General features: G+C 37.7%; 2 protein-coding genes across 3 annotated transcripts; one reads left to right on the forward strand and one right to left on the reverse strand.

Moving 5' to 3' along the window:
• Nucleotides 1-85: 85 nt before the first annotated feature.
• Nucleotides 86-5,284, forward strand: LOC306842770 (WD repeat-containing protein 76-like). The gene is made up of 15 exons (XM_079373831.1): nt 86-130; nt 274-390; nt 473-541; nt 632-724; nt 852-904; nt 1,074-1,185; nt 1,297-1,398; nt 1,516-1,556; nt 1,704-1,857; nt 2,004-2,156; nt 2,980-3,092; nt 3,454-3,552; nt 3,705-3,857; nt 4,185-4,238; nt 4,839-5,284. The coding sequence occupies exons 2-15, from the start codon at nt 301-303 to the stop codon at nt 5,104-5,106; spliced, it is 1,554 nt and encodes a 517-aa protein (XP_079229957.1). The 5' UTR covers nt 86-130; nt 274-300; the 3' UTR covers nt 5,107-5,284.
• On the reverse strand, nt 4,591-19,188 carry LOC306842653 (uncharacterized protein). 2 transcript variants are annotated; one of them, XM_079373618.1, is made up of 5 exons: nt 18,807-19,188; nt 9,328-10,863; nt 8,479-8,670; nt 6,711-6,882; nt 4,591-6,611 (listed from the first exon to the last, which is right to left on the reverse strand). In XM_079373618.1, exons 2-5 carry the CDS (start codon nt 10,819-10,821, stop codon nt 6,445-6,447), a joined length of 2,025 nt encoding a protein of 674 aa, XP_079229744.1. In that variant the 5' UTR covers nt 10,822-10,863; nt 18,807-19,188; the 3' UTR covers nt 4,591-6,444. The 2 variants fall into 2 exon arrangements, with proteins under 2 accessions (XP_079229744.1, XP_079229743.1); XM_079373617.1 differs by lacking the exon at nt 18,807-19,188 and adding an exon at nt 13,481-14,990.
• Between the last annotated feature and the right edge of the window lie 51 nt (nt 19,189-19,239).

The raw sequence follows: 19,239 nt of genomic DNA on the forward strand, positions 1-19,239 counted from the left end.
TGACGACCAGATGATGATATTAAACCTGCTCTTTGTGTTTAATATTTGGGCACAGAACGACAGCGAAGAATTTTTATTTTTGAAAGAAAATAAAATGAATCACTTTAACCGTCGAGGATAAACAGATTCGGTCAGTAATGTAGTGTTTGTATGTTTTATTGTTACAGTATTAAATATTGAAAGACACTCCCCTGTCGGACACGGCGCTCAGAAACACTGCTGGTCATTAACGTGTAAAATCCTTTTTATGAGCCTGAAACTTATCATTTTTAGGAGAGGACACCGCCTCAGGGTCCAGGAATGGACGGGCCCGTGCGTCGAATCAGAGAGAAACTAACTCAAGAAAAGAACCTAATTTTATCCCCGAAATGTCTGACATTTACGTCTGAGGTGAAACGACGTCTCTTATGGAGCATTTTAGTTATAACTCCATCTATAAGCGTGTATATTAACTATTACATATTACCTTTAGAAAAATGACAGTGAGGAAGAAGAAGATATTGAAGAGGCAGAAGTAAAGGATGATGAGGAATCTCTTCCAGTAAGTACAAACACTGCATCATCACCTCAAAATGATAACTTTCCACCTGAATGGCATTTTTTTGTTTTGTTTTGTTGTCATCTTAAACAGGGTTACCGTGAGGGTTTGTCTGAATATGAGCTGGAGCGACTGGAGAATATCAGACAGAACCAGGCCTTCCTCAATTCCCTGAATTTACCTCAGGTAAAAGGATGCAGGATAGTATTTTTTTTTTTTATTATTATTATTATTACATTTGTTTTTGGCTTCTAGCTGTTTTTCCACATGAAACTTGCTTGACTTTATGACCATAATTGGTACTTGCTCACAGATTTCTGAAGCTCTGAGGCCCAAGCCGAAACCTACTCAGAAAGGCCTGAAAAGGTATCTTTAAATAGGAAATATTGAAAATGGCACAATGAAAATGTATGCAATAAATAAATAAGGAATATGTATTTAAATATAATAGCATAAATACATATATTTTTAAGTGCTCTTAATGGTCAAAGGTCAAACACCCCACCATCTCACTAACTAAAGTCAATTATTGTAGGGAAAAGACAGAAACAGAGATGCTCCCTGTTCGCAAGTCACTGCGGTTACAGAATAAGGGTCCTCCGACAACCCTTACACTAGACACAACCTCTTATGCAGCCAGAGAGCCTGTAAGTCACTGACATGCATCTATAGTGTTTAATGTTGAACTTGAACACAATTTTGATTTAAATACTATGAAACGATTTAATCTGAAATTAAACTAATGTGTCTTACTTAAGGAAGAAAAACCAAAAAAAGCCCCAGGACCAATACCACTCGATCCAATCAACCTGGATGAACATGTCAGGCTGCCAGAAGATTTGGTAAAACTCTGGAATGAGGTCAATGTTTACATCTTACAATGTTCACGAAAACATGTAGCATCCTGTATTTATCAGAATTTGGTCACATTCCGAAAAAACAGTGCATCACCCAAATCTGTATGATGTCTTCTATAGGTCCCATTGAAACAAGAAACAGGAACATCAGATTTGAAATCGTGAGTAACGTGTCCTAAAGAGAGTGTTTACCTATACTTGTCATTTTGATGTCTCTTGTATCAGTTTCAGATAAGGTTTCATCTTATATTAATTAGTAGCCATTTTCCTCACTTGCATAATGAGAATGTCATATAATGTGTTGTCAGGTACCAACACATGTTGCAGAAATTGTCTATCAATGACAGTTGTGTGGTGAAAGTTGTGAAAGATCGTATCTGTTCAGCAGCTTTTCACCCCACCTCTTCCAACTTGCTTATGGCTGCCGGAGACAAGTCGGGCCACCTGGGGCTCTGGAAGCCGGTGAGATAACTGTGGTCTGGTGTGATAAAAAAGAGAGATGTTTGTGAAAGTTGAAAAGTGGCATTGTGATAAAGTGACTAATGACTATTCCACATTTACTCCGCTTTGCTTGTAATAATGTACAATGTTAACTGTGTTTACCTCAGGATGCTAGTTGGGGCGATGATGTAATCTACTTTGAACCCCATTCTCGTGCAATTACCAGCATGGCCTTCTCATCTCACCCTTGCAACCTCATCACAGTGAGCTATGATGGCTCCGCACGCAGCATGGACCTGGAGAAAGCAGTGTTTGATGAGGTGAAACATTGGCCATACATGTTTATTGTGTGAGAAGACATATTATGTACTCATTTCCTAATGTCATAATTGAAATTTAGCAGCTTTTTACATGGTGTTACATCCACATATACATGACACGGTGTGCAACTGAGTATTTGAAGGATTAAATACATGTTGCACGTCATGTTGCACATGTAGTCCGATTAGTGTGAATTCAATTTAAATGTCAGTTTAAGGACATTTAAAGATCAATTGGTCAACTGAATCACTGCCTGTGAATATACACTACTGTTAAAATATTTTTTTTTGTAAACTGATACTTTAATTTAGCAAGAATGCTTTAAATTGACAAAAAAGTAAAAAATTACAGTAAATGCATTTTACTAAAGATTTAATTACAAATTGATGCTGTTTTTTTTTTGTACAATTTCTTTTCATCATAGAATCCTGAAAAAACTTATTACTATTTCCACAAAAATATTAAACGGCAACATTTATATTTTATAATAAGAAATGTTTCCTGAGCACTTGGTGAGCAAGAAAGATTACTTTCAAAAACATAAAATAAAAAAAAATGGTTGTGTATAAATGACAAAAATTACATATTGGCAACAAGAATGAAAAAGAGAGAATAAAAAAATAGAAAAATATCTCAATGTTTGGAAATATCTGCAGTAGAATCAGTAGTTTTGTAAATATTAGAATCATTTAAAAAATACATTTGTTGCATTAATAGTAAATCCCCATACCATTCAGGTTTCTAATCCAATTTCTTGGTGCCAATTTACAGATGTACAACCTTCAACAGATTTTACAAATAACACCTCTCTTTTGTACTCAGGTGTATCGCTCATCCTCTGGCCTGAAAAGTTTTGACTTTTTGTCAACTGACTGCTCCACTTTACTACTTGGTGAATGGAATGGGGATGTTGCCGTCGTTGACCGTAGAACTGAGTAAGACCAAAATATCTATATATTTAAATATCTGTATCTAATATATTTATATATGAAGAGTTTATTTGCAAAAACAGATAACACTTTTTTTTTTTTTTTTTTTTTTTAATTTTCAAAAATCAGATTTTTTTACATTATCATGTTTTTATTGTTTTATTGTGCGTGTTTTATTGTTAGTTATTTTTTACCTAATCAAAATAACCCAACTGCAGTTTGATTGAGATTAATTGGAATGCACAATGAAAAAATTAACTCTTCATATGTGTATATATATATATGTATATATATATATATATATATATATATATATATATATATATATATTTACATCATAAATAATAAAGAAACCATGTGATTGCAGGAAAACATATGAATCTCTGTACACCATGGCTGCAAATCCTCTGTGCTGTGTTCATGTCCATCCTGTGCAACAACACTACTTTGTAGTGACAGAGAGCAAGTATTATATAACACTTCTTAACTAGAATGATGCTGGTTGAAAAAGTTAATTTTCACCAAATAATTATCAATATGATGTTCCACAAGTTGCTGAGTGAATGATTACATACCCTTCAGACTGAAGCATATTGTTTATTTTCTTTCTCTTTTTAGATTTGTAAACATATATGACTTGCGCAGTCTGAAAAGAAGAAACAATCTAGCAGTTGGTGAATTCAACGGTCACAGCCGCAGTGTCTCCAGTGCCTTTTTCTCCCCACTCACAGGCAACAGAGTTCTGACCACTTGTATGGACAACACGATCAGGTGCTCACAGATCTCAAGTGTCACTGGTAGAAGTGCTTGTATTGACTAGACTGTCCCTCCATTTTCTTGCTAATGTACCAGTAGAGGGTGCCAGAGCATCATGGCTATGACCATATTTTAAGCCAGAATAGTTTGTTTTTGGTTTTTTCTTTTTAGCTACTAAGAAGTTATAAAGTTGTCTTCCATTGTCTTACAAGAATTGGAAATGCAATCCATTTTCCAAACCGCTTATTCTCTGTAGGGTTGTGGGGATTCTGGAGCCTAAAGAATTGGAAATGCATTATAATTACAAATGTTTTTATTAGCCTTTTTGTGGTTTTGTTTCAGGGTGTTTGACTCTTCCCTAATGGATGGCAGATCTCCTGTACTAAAATCAATTACGTAAGTATGGGTGTTCATATGTGTAAAAAATTCTTATTAACTTAAGTTTCCATTGATCAAAGAATCTTGCAAAAACGTATCCCGTTCCACAAAAATATTACACAGCACAATTGTTTTCAGCATTGATAATAAGTTAGCAAATCAGCATATTAGATTCATTTTTGAAGGATCGTGGGATGCTGGAGACTTCAAGTAATGGCTGCTGAAATGTCAGCTTTGCCCTCACAAGAATAACTTCAGTTTTAAAATATTATATTATAAAACATTAAGTTAATTGTTAATTACTGTTTTAACTGAATTTTTGACTTGGTGAGCATAAGAGAAGAAGAAATTTTCCCTACTCCAAACGTTTGAACAGTGGTATATCTTTATAAACATCATGATACAGACCCGTTTATAAATCAAAAGAATTACTTAATGTGAAAATAGCTGCAAAAAGTCTCAAAAAACATATGTAAAACGATGCCTCACAAGGCAGAAGAAAACAGATGCCATGTTGAATTTATGCAAACATACACATCTGGCCTTTTCCAAATGTTTTTAAGCCATTTTTGTCCAATAACTTCCATTGTAAAAGCATGCTAAATATTTTCTATGTAGGCACAACATGCAGACGGGTCGGTGGTTGTCCAAGCTAAGTGCAATGTGGGACCCCAAGCAGCAGGACTGTTTTGTGATTGGCAGTGTGGACAGGCCTCGCCGAATTCAGGTATATCACGAGAGCGGTCGCTGCCTTCACACTTTTCGAAACATGGACCACCTGACCACAGTGTGCTCCATCACGGCATTCCACCCAAGCAGGAACACTCTGCTTGGAGGCAATTCAAGTGGGAGGCTGCACATATTTACTGACAGTTTCATCAACTAGAAAATATCAAATTCTTTATCTGTTTATTTGATGTGTTGGTTTTCTACTTCCCTCTTTTGTACACACAACAGCATTTACTTGTACGGTTGTTTTATATAAAATATGCTGTTCTGTTTGTTTTTGTTCCTGTAACATTAAATATATAATATTAAAGAAAAAATAAACTTGAATAACTCTTATCTTAGTCACTTTTTTCTTTCAAATAATGCCATTTGACAATACAGTAACTGGACCTAGATTGTGATTTGTATCTGGTTTTATAACACGCTCATCCTCAAATTCACTTAAGAAACCAAGTTTACAGTCTAATCTAAAAGTCATTTGAGAACATTGTCCATTCAGTTATTGATTTCAATACAAATACTTACAAAAAGTATCATCAAAAAACAAGTTTATTTAAGAATCTACAGAGTTGCCTTGAGAAACAACTTACTATGAATGTGACGCAGGCTTTATCTCTTTTAGTTATACCTGAACTCAAACAGTCAGTGATGAAATAGGCTCATTATAAGTAATTAATTGGCTTTTCAAAGTGCAAGATAAATAGCAAATCAATACAATGGAATAGTAATTCTCCACTCAAAGTTGTTAAACCAAACTTTAGATGAAGCTTAGTTCTGGCAACAGTAGTGGTGCTCAGGAAAGGGCAGCATATGGTCCTGTACCAGACGAAGAGCAGTAGCTTTGGTACACCGAGCCCAGGCACACACTCACTCTTTATTCATTTATTTTTATTTTTTTACCCACACAAGCCTATCTCATGCAGAAACCCAACCATTTACATGGGCTTTACATGTTTTTTGTTTTGTTTTACACTGAGTCTCTTTGTGTGTTTCTAAGAGATACTGTAAGTGAAGGCAGTATAAAAGAAAATTAGTTAAAAGACTGCTCTGAGGTACCAAACCGATGAAGGCCACAAGGCTGCATGCACCTGCTATTCCCATATTCCCAACCAAAATTATATTTGGAGGAATGGCGTGTATTACTTAACACAAGACTGCATGTGTATGCACCTGCATTTTATGATGCTAATGTATTGGGTATTAACGTAACCATGTGATCCACAACATACTAAAAATATAGCATCAATGTTTGTTTGAGCTGGAAGTAGTCAAAGGACTCTTTGCAAAACTATCGGTCTGTTTCATTAGAGACAGATCTGGAGTGCCCTACCCCAGGAGGTCAAGATGGCCTCCAACTACCTGCTCGTTAACAACTGCGAAAAGGTGAGCAGTGGTTCTCATGGAGGAACAGCTCAATCAACTCATGGTTGATAAGTGCCAGCACAGGCCCTTTGTTACTTAATATTTATTCAGCTTGACTTAAATTCATAGTTTTTTATGCTGTACTGTAGTTTCCCACATCCTTCCCAAAGTTATAATAGTCAAGCTCCTGGATGGCCACCTCAGAGAGCTTAGTTAGGTTTGGCGCATCATTTTCCATATTCTCTGGTGCTGTAAAACTGAAGTTCTCATCCTCATAGGACTCCATGTCTGGTGGGACATCTGTATCCAAAAAAAAAAAAAATCATAAAAGATAGACAATTAAAAGGTTTTACTGCCATATTAGAGGATGTCAATTAGATACTGTTAGGTTCTTCTCACCTTGCCCATCTGGAGAGACATCCATTCCATGTTTGACCTTCATGTGCCTGCTAAGATTTCCCTTCAGGTTAAATTTACTCGAGCAGTATGCACACTTGAAGGGTTTACTGCCTGCATGGAGGTGCATATGGCCCAGAAGGTTGTACATTCGGTTAAATGACTTTCCGCACACCTGTTGAAAACAAATCAAAAGAGATTTACCACCCTGATGGTGAAAGTGGCATGGTGACTGGGGTGTCACAAACACTGGTGATTATCTGGAAACGTCTTTTTAAAGCAAAGCATTGTCCTTCACTTTCAACTCAGGAAGTCCCTAAGTGACATATAATGAACACCCAGGTTCAGTCAACATTTCCAAAATGTCCTGTCTGGTTAGCACGTTGCAGTGTCAGCAGTTTTTAAAACGCTTGTTTTTGTTACTAAAGGTTTCAACCCATGCAACAATTCTAATATTTTAATAACATATCCTAGATTACTCTTAACCTGATTTTAATACATTTCTAGAACAAACTGATATAAAACAAGTTACAAAGATATTGTGGTGACATGTGTCACATCGGGCTATTAACCTTATAAAAGTAGGAGGAAATTTGATGTGACGTATTTGTCACATTAAAGGGATAGTTCACCCAAAAATGAAAATTTGATGTTTATCTGCTTACCCCAAGGGCATCCAAGATGTAGGTGACTTTGTTTCTTCAGTAGAACACAAATGAAGATTTTTAACTCAAACCGTTGCAGTCTGTCAGTCATATAATGGCAGTCAATGGGACCCACGGCTTTGAGAGAAAAAAAAAAACCATACAGACAAAACCAAATTAAACCCTGCGGCTCCTGACGATACATTGAGGTTTAAAGACACGAAATGATCAGTCTGTGCAAGAAACTGAACAGTACTGATATCTTTATTTTACCTCTGATCTGCTGCACGGATATCGTCACAAGCCGCAGGGTTTAATTTGGTTTTGTCTGTGTATGTTTTTTTGACTCTCAAAGCCGTGGGTCCCATTGACTGACTATATATGACTGACAGACTGCAACATTTGAGTTAAAAATCTTTGTGTTCTACTGAAGAAACAAAGTCACCTATATCGTGGATGCCCTTGCGGTAAGCAGATAAACATCAAATGTTCATTTTTGGGTGAACTATCCCTTTAAGAAAAATGGTAATGAGCTGCTCAATTAATTTAGCCGATTCAATTATTTTAGTGTTATATATTTTCTGCTGCTCATTTCAAAGCACATTTTAACAAATCTATGTGCTTTTTTTTTTCTTCAGTTCGCACATTTTCGAGTTTCGAAAAATAATTTCTGGGTAAACCATATACCTGAAAAGGTAGAATTTTGATAGGTTACAAAAAAGTTGTGGTAAAACTTAATGGTCACAGTTATGTGGTTTTGAAATATGTTTTGAAAGGCAAAGCAAATAAAATACAAAAACTGTTACTTCTGAAAAAGGTTTTTGTTTTTATCTTCCCAGAAAAGTAATCATTTTGATACATGTTGTGGAAAAGCAAATAAACAGAAGAAAATGTATTTTTTTCAATTGAGAAATAAACGGCCAATGTAACATATATGTAACATGAAAAAATTATCATAAACGCCCAATGTGTCATAGGGGTTGTATTTCAAAAACAACTGCAGAAACATGTTATAAGTGGTTTATTTGGTCTGTTTTATATGCCATATAATTTTCCTATAAGGAGAAATTGTCCCAGGTTCTTATGAGATAGAGATATGTGATAATGATAAGTGTTTGAAGTTTTACCTTGCACTTGAAAGGTTTCACCGGCAGGTGTACGATCATGTGAGTTTTAAGGGTCTGTTTCTGGACAAAAGATTTGAAGCACACATGACACTGGAATGGCCGGACACTAGCGTGGATTAACATGTGCCTTTTCAGGTTTGCAGACAATGTAAACTCTCGGGCACATACATCACACTTAAACCCCTTTGTTCCCTGGTAAAAAACAAGTACAAACAACAAATGAAGAAATAGTACATTTGAAATTATATTGAATTTTTAATCTGCAGTAGATAATTAGTGTAAACCATTAGCATGTCTATGAAATTGTATGTTATTGGCTGAAATACTATACTGTAGTGTTTAATACTAATGCAGGCTACATAGATCATCTGCTACAATGGACGTTGTTTACAGGAAAATGGCTGGGAGTTTTGAACTGAATATACAACATTATATTGTACAGTATTTAAGATAAATATTCCTCTTAAAATAATAATAATAAAAGGAGGAGGACTTCTGGAATCTGCTGGTTAGATGAAAAATGTTAGACAACAGAGTTCAAAGAGTTTAAAGTAATAAATTAGAATCGTTGGTTGAGTTTGAAATTAAGTAAACTCAAACCCAATGCATAAAACTGTACGGGTCCCCAGAAAACCTAGCAAAAACACTGTTTGATGATAATCTAGTCTGCAAACAGATAAAAATATGCAGGATCATCTAATACCAATAAATAAATCAATTGCTGATAATGTACTGAAATAAAATATATGAATTTAACTGTATGACTCATTATTCATGTTGGATGTGACCTCACCATAGCAAACAGCAAACATACACAGTTGTTCAAAAGCACACTATAACTTTCTGTACCTTGGTAGCACGGGCCTGAGGCTTGTTTGTCTTGTGTGTGAGGGAGTGTTGGCGTAGCTGATGAAGCTGAAGAAACTGCAGGCCACACTGACTGCAGGAGAAAGAGCGCTGCGTTTGGTGCTTCAGCAGGTGATTCTGCAGCTGGCTGCGGTAGGCGAACGACTTGTTGCATTGGCTACACTGGAAGGTGGATGGTCCTTGGTGGCTCACCTGATGACGCTTCAGGTGGGCATAGGTGGGAAACTCCATGCTGCACTGCGAGCAAATGTGGCAGCGACCTCGTTCGTGCTTTACCTCGTGAGCACGGAGTTCACTGGGGTATGCGAAGCCACGGCGACAAAAACGGCAACTGTAGGGCTTATCGTCGGTGTGCTGTAGCATATGCCGCTTCAGGTGGCTGGTCTGGGTGAAGCCCTTCTTGCACACGGTGCACTTGTGTGGCCGTGTGCCCTGATGCGTCAGCAGGTGCGTCTGTAGGTGGCTGGGCTGCTTGAAGAGTTTGCCGCAGTGTGGACATGCGTGTGGCTTGATGCCATTGTGGCCCAGGATGTGCGTGACCAGATTGTACTTGGAAGTGTACGACTTCTCGCACATGCGGCACTTCCAGCGCTTCAGGCCCTCGCCAACATCCACGCAGTAGGACTCGTTGATCTGGATGTTGATATCCAGTCGGTCGATACGGCGGCCACGGGGTGCCTCTCCTTCTACTGGCTCTGTCCAGAACATCCCCTCGCTGTTCTCATCGAAGTCTCCGACACCTTCCATCTCCCCACCTTCATAGGTGACCTCGCTCGGCTGAAAATAGCTGCTAATTTCCTCACCGCCGGTTCCTGCTTTCACCATGCCATTTCTCCCATTGTCCCTGTCCTCGGTTACCTCATCTACTCCTTTTTCATGTGTGTGGCCCCTGTTGCGTGAAGGTACCTCGTGAGGTGCATGGCTGTGACCATGGGTATGAGGGTGTAAATGTGGATCGGGTGCGGGATGGGTACTCTTGGGGTCTCGGACACAGGTGGAGCAGCAGTTGTTGGGTTGGGCTTTGGGCAGGACCCTGTAGCTGGAGGGGTTGACCATTTGCATGCCTTCTCTGGGCACCATGTTGTTCATCATGTGAGTGCAGGAGGGCAAACCTGGAGTCACTGCCTCTCCTTTAACGTGTGATGCCATGTCTTGGTGCCCTATAAGGGGTTTGCTGTTCTCGGGTTGCCCCTGCCACCTTCTTTCAGCACAGCTGGAATGCATGTGCCCATCCTCGCCCAAATTCTCCCCAAGATAGTCACCGTTGGCGCCTATAAGCTGGTCGGTGTACTCGTAGTCCATTCTATCACCTGGCGGAGCGGGGGATTCTTTGGGGTCTCCGGTGTAAAAGCCGTTGGGGGCGATGGTGGCGCCAAAGACCTCGTTCTGGGAGATGAGTCCCAACACAGCAGCTTGGGCCAGTGACAGGACCACCACAGGGTCTGTCTGTGTCCCTGCGTCCATCTGCTGGTGCATGGCCTCAGAGTAACATCTGACCAGCCGCTGTGTCTTCTCCTCCTGTAAAGCACAAACACATGCAGATTAGTTTAGTAGGCCTACAAGTTCAGTTTGTCTATTTGTGCGAAACTTCCCAAGATAATTTGCAAACATGTATAGTGTGGACTAGACGTCACTGGGGAAAAACAGTGTAGAAACATTACTGATATGGTACATTTTTTTTATTGAATTTAATGTTATGATTGTTAATCATTTTAATAAACATTACAACATTTTTTTTTGGAATGCTCATATTTGCACCTATATAATAGTTAAAGACTACAGCTAGATGCACAGCCGTTCTATTTGTTTAAAAGCGAGAGCCTGTCAGACCAGCATCTGAAAATTAGCATTTGGCAAACTTGGAAAAGTCCTGTGTGACCTAACTCTTTACCTAATATAATCTTTGTCCAATATAAATACAGCACAGTGGAATCAAAATCTACCAGCCCAAAAGAATCTGCTTTTAATAGGCGATTCACTTGACATAAAAACTGTAAACTTCAATCTTAGTACTTCTGTAATTATCTGAAAGTCAGTAAAAAGTAAAGATATTGTGACTATTTGAGCTACATTGAACCAAACCGCATTAGTGGCACCAAACTGAACTGAATGTTTTTAAACAAGTTTCAACCACTTCCCTCATCTGGCATAGTTTATAAAGGTAGCCCCATCCCAGTCTCCCACAACTGGCTAAACTGATGTCACCTTGTACAAACTAATGACTGCAATGCTATCTGGTGCCACCAGTGGTGCAAAAAATACACTTCCAGGGGCTTAAAGGGATAGTTCACCCAAAATTTTAAGGCAGCGGCTATTTGCACTAAGTGTAAATAGCAGTATTTTTTAACGATATACTATTTACACTAAGTGCAAATAGCTATAGATTATATTTACACTATGTTAAAATAGCAAGATTTTCTGCTATTTATACTACTTATTGCAAATAGTGGCAAATATTTGCACCTCAGTATTGTAGTACAATATAAAACAGTACGCAATAATAACGTATTGAGTGTAAATTATAGTTTTAATTCAAATTATTAAATGGATGCCACCTTATTGAGACAATAAAGCCCTCCCTACACCTACCCTAACCCTACCCGATACTTTATTTTCAACATTTTTATTGAAAATAAATGCCTTTCCAATGCGATATGAGATTTAAAAAGGGAGAAAAAAAGTTTGCAAAAGGCGGACTTGAACTCGGGTCGATCGTATCAAAAACCATGTGCCTTACCATCTACGCCACTGAAACAGATGTTGAATGAGTGTCTTTTTATTTTTGACTAACCCCATCACTTTTTGGTGGGCAGAGTTATTGCAAATAGCCTTTGCCAACAAGACGGGCTATTTGCACTTAGTGTAAATAGACACTCCGAAATTTTAAATTCTGTATTTATTTACTCACTCTCATATCATTCCAAACCTAGACTACGTTGAGGAAAGTTAGTAACCCAACAGTTGTGGTTACCACTGACTTCCAATATATGGATCAAAAAAATATATATATTTTTTTTATTTTCCACAAAAAAGGAAGTCAGGTCTAAATGACATGAGGGTCAGTAAATGATGACAGAATTTTCATATTTGGGTGAACTATCAGTTTAAAACAAGGTAACCTAGTCAGCGCTGTTCGGTTTTATACTTGCTACCTCTCCATCTCACTCATTCAACACAAAACCACATTCCCTCAGGCAGGTGACTCTTTTTCATTCCACACCTTAAGAAAATTCTAACTCTGCTTGAGTGTCATGCAAATAATGTGACAAAAGTAATTATGTAATGATAATTGTGCTAGTACACTGTAAAACATTTCAAGTGGGTTCAACTATAATTATTAAAATAATTATAGTATATTATAATTATTATTCAGTAACTAGTTCCACATCAATTTCTGACTTCAAAGTGTTGTCTGAATTGTTATTTTTTAGTTGGCTCAACCTTTACTGAAGTTTTATAGTGCACGTGCATGTGTTTTTATTAGTTTAGTCAATATTAGCATAGCTAATTGTTGACTGGATTTGAAAATAACCATTCATTCAATGTTTTTCAAATATATTTGTGTTGACTTAATATAATATGTCCTTTCAACTAAGGCCAAGCAATAAAATTAGCTCAACTTAAATATTTTTGCCCTTCCAACATTTTGTTAATTAGATTTTTTTTTACAGTGTAGGCGTTTTCAGGAACAACTGTATTTCTAAGATCTTTAAAAAGACACGGAGATACAGACTGAGGAAAAGAGAAGGAATAGACAGCAGGGAGAATGAGTGAGTTAACAGAAAGAGAAGAAGAGGGAGGGGCAGAGAGTGGCTGGATGAGTGAGTGAAAGCAAAAAATAGAGAGAGAGAATGAGAAAGAAATATAGATTGAAAAAATGAAAGGGAATATGAAGGATTAGAGTGTTAGAAAGACAAAGAAGACAGAAAGCAGCTGATGAATTTTAAAACTGAGCAAATAATAATAAAATAATCACTGCAAATGTAAACAAGAAGCAATCAAAAATATTAAAAAATATTCCAAACCATTTGATTCGGCCACTCAACTGGGCTATCCAGTTTGGTGAACACACTCACTCATAAACAAACAATCTGCACTCTCAGAGGGAATTAGAGCAGTTGTGAAGGGAACTCACCACATTTTTCTTGGTCTGTGGCTTCAGGTGTTTGAGAGATCTCATCCTGAGGCAGAGTCACAGGTTCGAATTCACCCGCTGCCCTCCCCTTCATACATGTTGTCTGTACCAGAACAGACACTCTCTCCTCTGTGTTTCTTGCACTCTCTGCTTTCCCATCCCCCACTCCCCTCGCTCTCTCTCTTTCTCTCTCTCTCTCTCTCTCTGGCGCAAGCAAGTGTGCACACATATACAGTGCTCTTTTCCCTCGCTCCCTCCCCCTCTTCTTCATTCTTTTTTTCTTTCTCTCTCTCTGTCCCTTCCTGATACTCTCACCAACTGTCTCACTCAGACATTCTCTCTTGCTTGCATACACTTGTGAAACATGTTTGAAAACACAAACATTCATGCTGTGAAAAAATTATGAGCTCAGCCATAAACATATACGGATACATGAACATCACAGCAAGCACACAAAGAAAAGACATACCTGACAGAGTGTAAAAACAGAAGGAAGCTGCAAAAGAGGAATACACAATTCCATGAAACAGTCCTGATTAAAGGAGTACATAACGGAAATGCATAAGCAGATGAATAAAAGGAAGTGACAGGTCCAATATGTATAGCTTAAAATCAATGCTTCACCACCACAATCTAGGCAGGTTGACAGAACAGAGGATGAGCGAGCATACATGCATCTGAGAGCGTCTGTGCAAGACGGGGACCTTTTGGCCTGAGAAACGGGTGTTCAGCACGTCTCTCTTGTTTTAATGCTCAGCCGAAGTTAAAATTATGTGCATTTATGGTCTTATATGTGTATCCATTCAAACTGTGTCAAGCTGGTATGATGCTTTACTGTTCTTCATAAGTCTTCACATTCATATGCCTTACTTTCCATGTGAGTGTGCACAAATTCAGTCTAAATGATTCTCACACACAAACAAAACAAAAAAACAAAACAGTGAAAATATGTAAAAGTCATGAAATTGGATGTGCATCACAAAGAAACTATCTGTTGCTAACTTTCGTTACATCACAACTTAAACTTGGTATGGACAAAAAACATTAATTACAAGATGTATATTTAAACAAATAAGCAAAAAGTTATGAGAGGCTATGCTATATAGTCACAGCCAATCAGTTTGCATTAATTAGTTTGAATAATTCTAAATAGCTGTATATACATAATTATGAATATGGATAATGCACCCACATTCATGGAAACAAGCAGAACAATTCAGTATTAATTGTTTGTAAAGCTATTCTTACAAAGTCACAATTTATGTAAGAACGCTTTTATGAACCACTCATCCACACACAAATTAATTCTGCTTGTGTTTCATGAATGGGTCCCATTGTTGATAAGTGATTAAAATTAATTTATAACTGTGGCCTATAATTACACCTTACTGCACAATTTGCAATTATTGAGTGAGTACTGATTTTTAATGGATTTAAGATTAGTAGATACACCTCCATATAAAATGGCTGAGAAAGAGAAGGATTCTGAAAGAAGAGAAAATGGAGGGATAAGGGAGGAGAAGAGAAGCCTTTACCAGAGAGGAGAGAGAGGGAGGGAGGGAGGGAGGGAGGGAGGGAGGGAAGTATTGTGAGAGAGCAAAAGGTGAGAGAGCAATAGAGGGAGAGGGGAGGAGATAAAGAGAACAGGAGAGGGAGGGGAAAGAGAGAGAGAAAGATACAGAAAGAGAGAAATGGGAAAAGACCGAAAAAGAGAGAATTATAATAGCAGTAGGCAAAGATGGAGGAAAAAAACTCAGCAAACAAAATATGAAAAGTTCAGTCAGTTTGAATGTGTGTTGTGGGTGTATTAAAAGGAACAAGTGAAAAAGAAAGAAAAAAAGAGAATTCAACCCATTGGGGGAAGGGAAGGAAGAGGGAAAACGGGAGAAAGAGAAAGATGGAAAGGGTCTCCCCTAAGAAAGATCTGCACATCTCAGAAAGATGTTCTGGTAATACAAAAATAAAATACAAAGGAATCTGATGCAAAGTTATGAATAAAAACTAATAATATTATTATGAAATATGCAAAGACGTTTAATAATATTCAGCAAAAGACAGACTTGCAGACTTCTCTGAATCTGACTATATAAGTGCCAGGCAGATTTGAACTTGTATATTCTCACACACCACAAAATTTCGAGTAGTAGTCTGTGATACTTTCTAGCAACATACAGTAGCATTTCATTACGACTTCAAAAACATTTCCATTACTTGCATGACATTTATCATATGACACTTTTAAACACCAAAGAGGTACAGGCTGATACACTAAGAACAAACTAAATGTTTCTATTTTAAATAGAAATAAGTTACAATTTTGAATCTTTACCTTTTTGAAGCCAAACAACCATACAGTTTAACTTCTCATCTATCTACTAAACTCTTCTTTACTTTTACATAACACATGCATGTATCAACACTTCAGTATCACAAAGTTCAAATCATTCATGTGCTATTTTTACTCTGCAATTGTCTTTGTTGTCTCAAACGTACAACTAATATAGATACTGGCCACATACAAACAGAAGCTGTTTTTGATATGCCACAGAGAGAGCTTACTGCATTTATAGAGTTTTCAGAGTACACAGTACACAGAGTGCAAAAGTACAGCAGGTAGCTGGAGTCATACCCAGATAAATAATATTGTGGCATGATTCATTGGACTATGTTTCCAATACCATCTAGGTCAGTCAAGCCAAATGCTGCGCTACAGACACATCCCATGATAAGGTTTACATTACAACAAAGCAAGAAAGTCATATCACAAAAGTTATTGCATGTGGCAAGGTCTTTTAAGTCTCAGTGATTACAGCACAGTCTAAACTGCATCTATACTTTTCACAGATATAGCAATGACATCTTTTAAGCCTCAACACTGTGCGATATTACATAAAGTACATATGCACTCATTTATTATCAACAAATCATGCCCATTATCTTTATAAGAAAAACACGCACTGTGATAGTCAAAATCTCAACAACAGCAATGACAATAGAGCAGGGGTGACGAACGTCGGTCCTGGAGAGCCGCAGCCCTGCAGAGTTCTGCTTCAACCCCAATCAAATACACCTGAACAAGCTAATCTAGGTCTGAACGTTTACTAGGAAGCTACAGGCAGGTGAGTTTTTATTAAGGTTTGAGCTGAACTCTGCAACAGAGCATTACATCAAGCAAGCAGAAACGTATGCAAGAATTTAACTACCCTCTGTCCCATGCGTCTCAAGTAGAGCTGCTTTTATAAAGAATGAATGTTATATTTGTGAAGGTTATAATGGTAATAAGGATCGCCAATATCATTCATTTCTACAGATACCTGAGTGAAAATAAACTGATTATGTCAGTTTATTGAATATGATAGGTGTTGCTTGCTTTTACAGCATTAAAAAATAGTAGCTAAATGCTTTATAAAATATAATTGATAACCCACATCTCTCGTCAACTTTGTCTTTAAAAACCTTGTGTAATACAAGCTTTTATGTCATGTGACAAACCTGGGCTGCTCTTCCCAACCATCGTAAGCTTAAGTACATCGCAGGCCCATTGAAACCAATGTAACTTGCTTATACACGCTTTTGGGAAACGCAGCCTTGTTCATAGCTACATTGTGAAAAACACAACTAGTGGTGGGTTTTGCATTGACTAGATAGAAGAGCAGCTGGTGGCCGATATATACATAATTATTACTATTTACATTAAACATTTAAATTGTGACAAATGAGAGTACACCAAATAGCATTAATAAAATCAACATATTCACAATATTTACTCAAATTTCATTAAAACATACAAATGTGTACTTATCATCAACATGCAACGCTGTTTGACACCCGTTCTCATCATACTAACTATAACGATAAAAGGTAACTTAATTTTCCACTGGACAATAACATTCTGCCAAGCACGCAAGCTTCGTTCTAATGTGATCCCAAAAATATCATCCCTGCATCATTATTATCTTAACTGTAATAGATACAATTATCGTACACTGTGCGAACAACAGCCCTTTAGGCTGATGATACACTAGGCAACTTTTTGAGCAATGTTGCTGGGTAACTTTGGGAAACGTTGCCTTCAGTTGGCAACCAGGTGGGACCCAGGGCCCACGATTTTCTATCTAAAATATCCAGATAGAAATGTGTTACCCATTCTCAGTGGAAAAGTGCCAAAGCAACATTGCTCAAAAAAAAAGTTGCCCTGTGTATCATCAGCCTTAAGGTCAAAGTTGGAATTACTTTCAGAAGGACTTTTCCATTTGACCAAGGAGAAAAAAAAAAACATTAACAGCCAATCGCAATCCTCTCACAGAGGTGTGGACACTAATATAGTTATATTTTAAATTAACAACGTCATGCTGCGTGCAGTAATATAATTATTATTGTTATCTCATTACAGTTACCATTATTTGTATGAGTGGGCTTTAAGTAGCCTAGGTTTGGTTATTGGCCTTTAATTTCAAAACCACCATATCTGTCCATCACTAAACAAAACTATCCACTTCATATTCATATTAAATCAACAAATGTTTATACAACGTCTCTTCAAAGTCAGATTTAGCCATCATGCAAGGAGAGTGTAAACACTTGATGCCTAAACTGTCACCCAGATGGTAAAAGTTCAATATGTGATGCCGATACTCTTTCAGCGCGCAGAACAGCGGATCTGAAGATGTGTGACAATGATTTCGACAAACATTCGCAGTGATTATAAAGAAAACCATAACCTCTCACTCTCAATCTTTCATCTTAAATATGGCAACGAGTACCCTACACTATAACAAATGCCAATTCACTAGCCAGTTACAACTACAACAACATTCTTCAGCATCAACAGCTACATTCCATCGAAATGTAAAGAGTTGAACAAAGAAACTTAAAGAGAGGGAAACTTGAATGAGGATGGGCCTGTCTTAAGTTTTGCTGTCATACAGTGAGCTAGGCTAACTGACGGCGAGTGTGGCCTGCTCTATTCGTTTTTGCGGCTCTTTTTCACTCCCTCCATCCCCTCCCGACGCCATCTGTTTGTGCCATGAGAGAATGTGGAAGTAAAAAAGAAAAGGCGACATATTGGCTCTATAAAATGACCCAGATACTCAATCGCTCTCTCGGAAATACGAGCGCAAATCGTAATGTAGATGTCAGATGAAAAGCGGAAATGTAAATATCAGCATCCAGTTCAGAGTGCACATTATTTTTGAGGCCAGTTAGACAGAAATCGGTGAGTTTCGCTGGGATAGACAGTGGGACAGCCGGGGTTTTTCGGGGGCTATACGATCAGTTTCGTTTTCTGTTTCTATGGCAATAATGAACGGACCGTAGTCGAACTTACCACGCTCCAAAAATCGGTTGTATACGTAGAAAACACTTTGGAAGATTTGAATGTCGCTGTCTAGTTTGAATTGTTGCAGGTCTGGTTCTCTGTGTTCGGCAGGAAGGAAGGAAGGAAGGAAGAAGGGAATGAGAGAAAGAGTGACGTGAACGAATAAACAGCCTGGGCTCCTCCTCGCTGTCACAAGTAAATGATGGAGCTCGTGCCTCGTGGCCACAAAATATCTGCCTGTTCCCTCATTTGATTGCAAATATTGGCAACACAGACAATTATATTTGTTGAAGAAAATCGACAGCATGTGAGAAATATGGTCTAATGTAGATATGCCTTTCAAAGCACAAAATTTATAGATATTGATGTTAAAGCGGTATGTTTATTCTGTGTCTGTGCTCAACGTGCACTTTTGTTTTGGGTAATTTATAAAAATTAGAGG

This window comes from Barbus barbus (assembly GCF_936440315.1).
Source record: "Barbus barbus genome assembly, chromosome: 1".
Taxonomy (NCBI): Eukaryota; Metazoa; Chordata; class Actinopteri; order Cypriniformes; family Cyprinidae; genus Barbus; species Barbus barbus.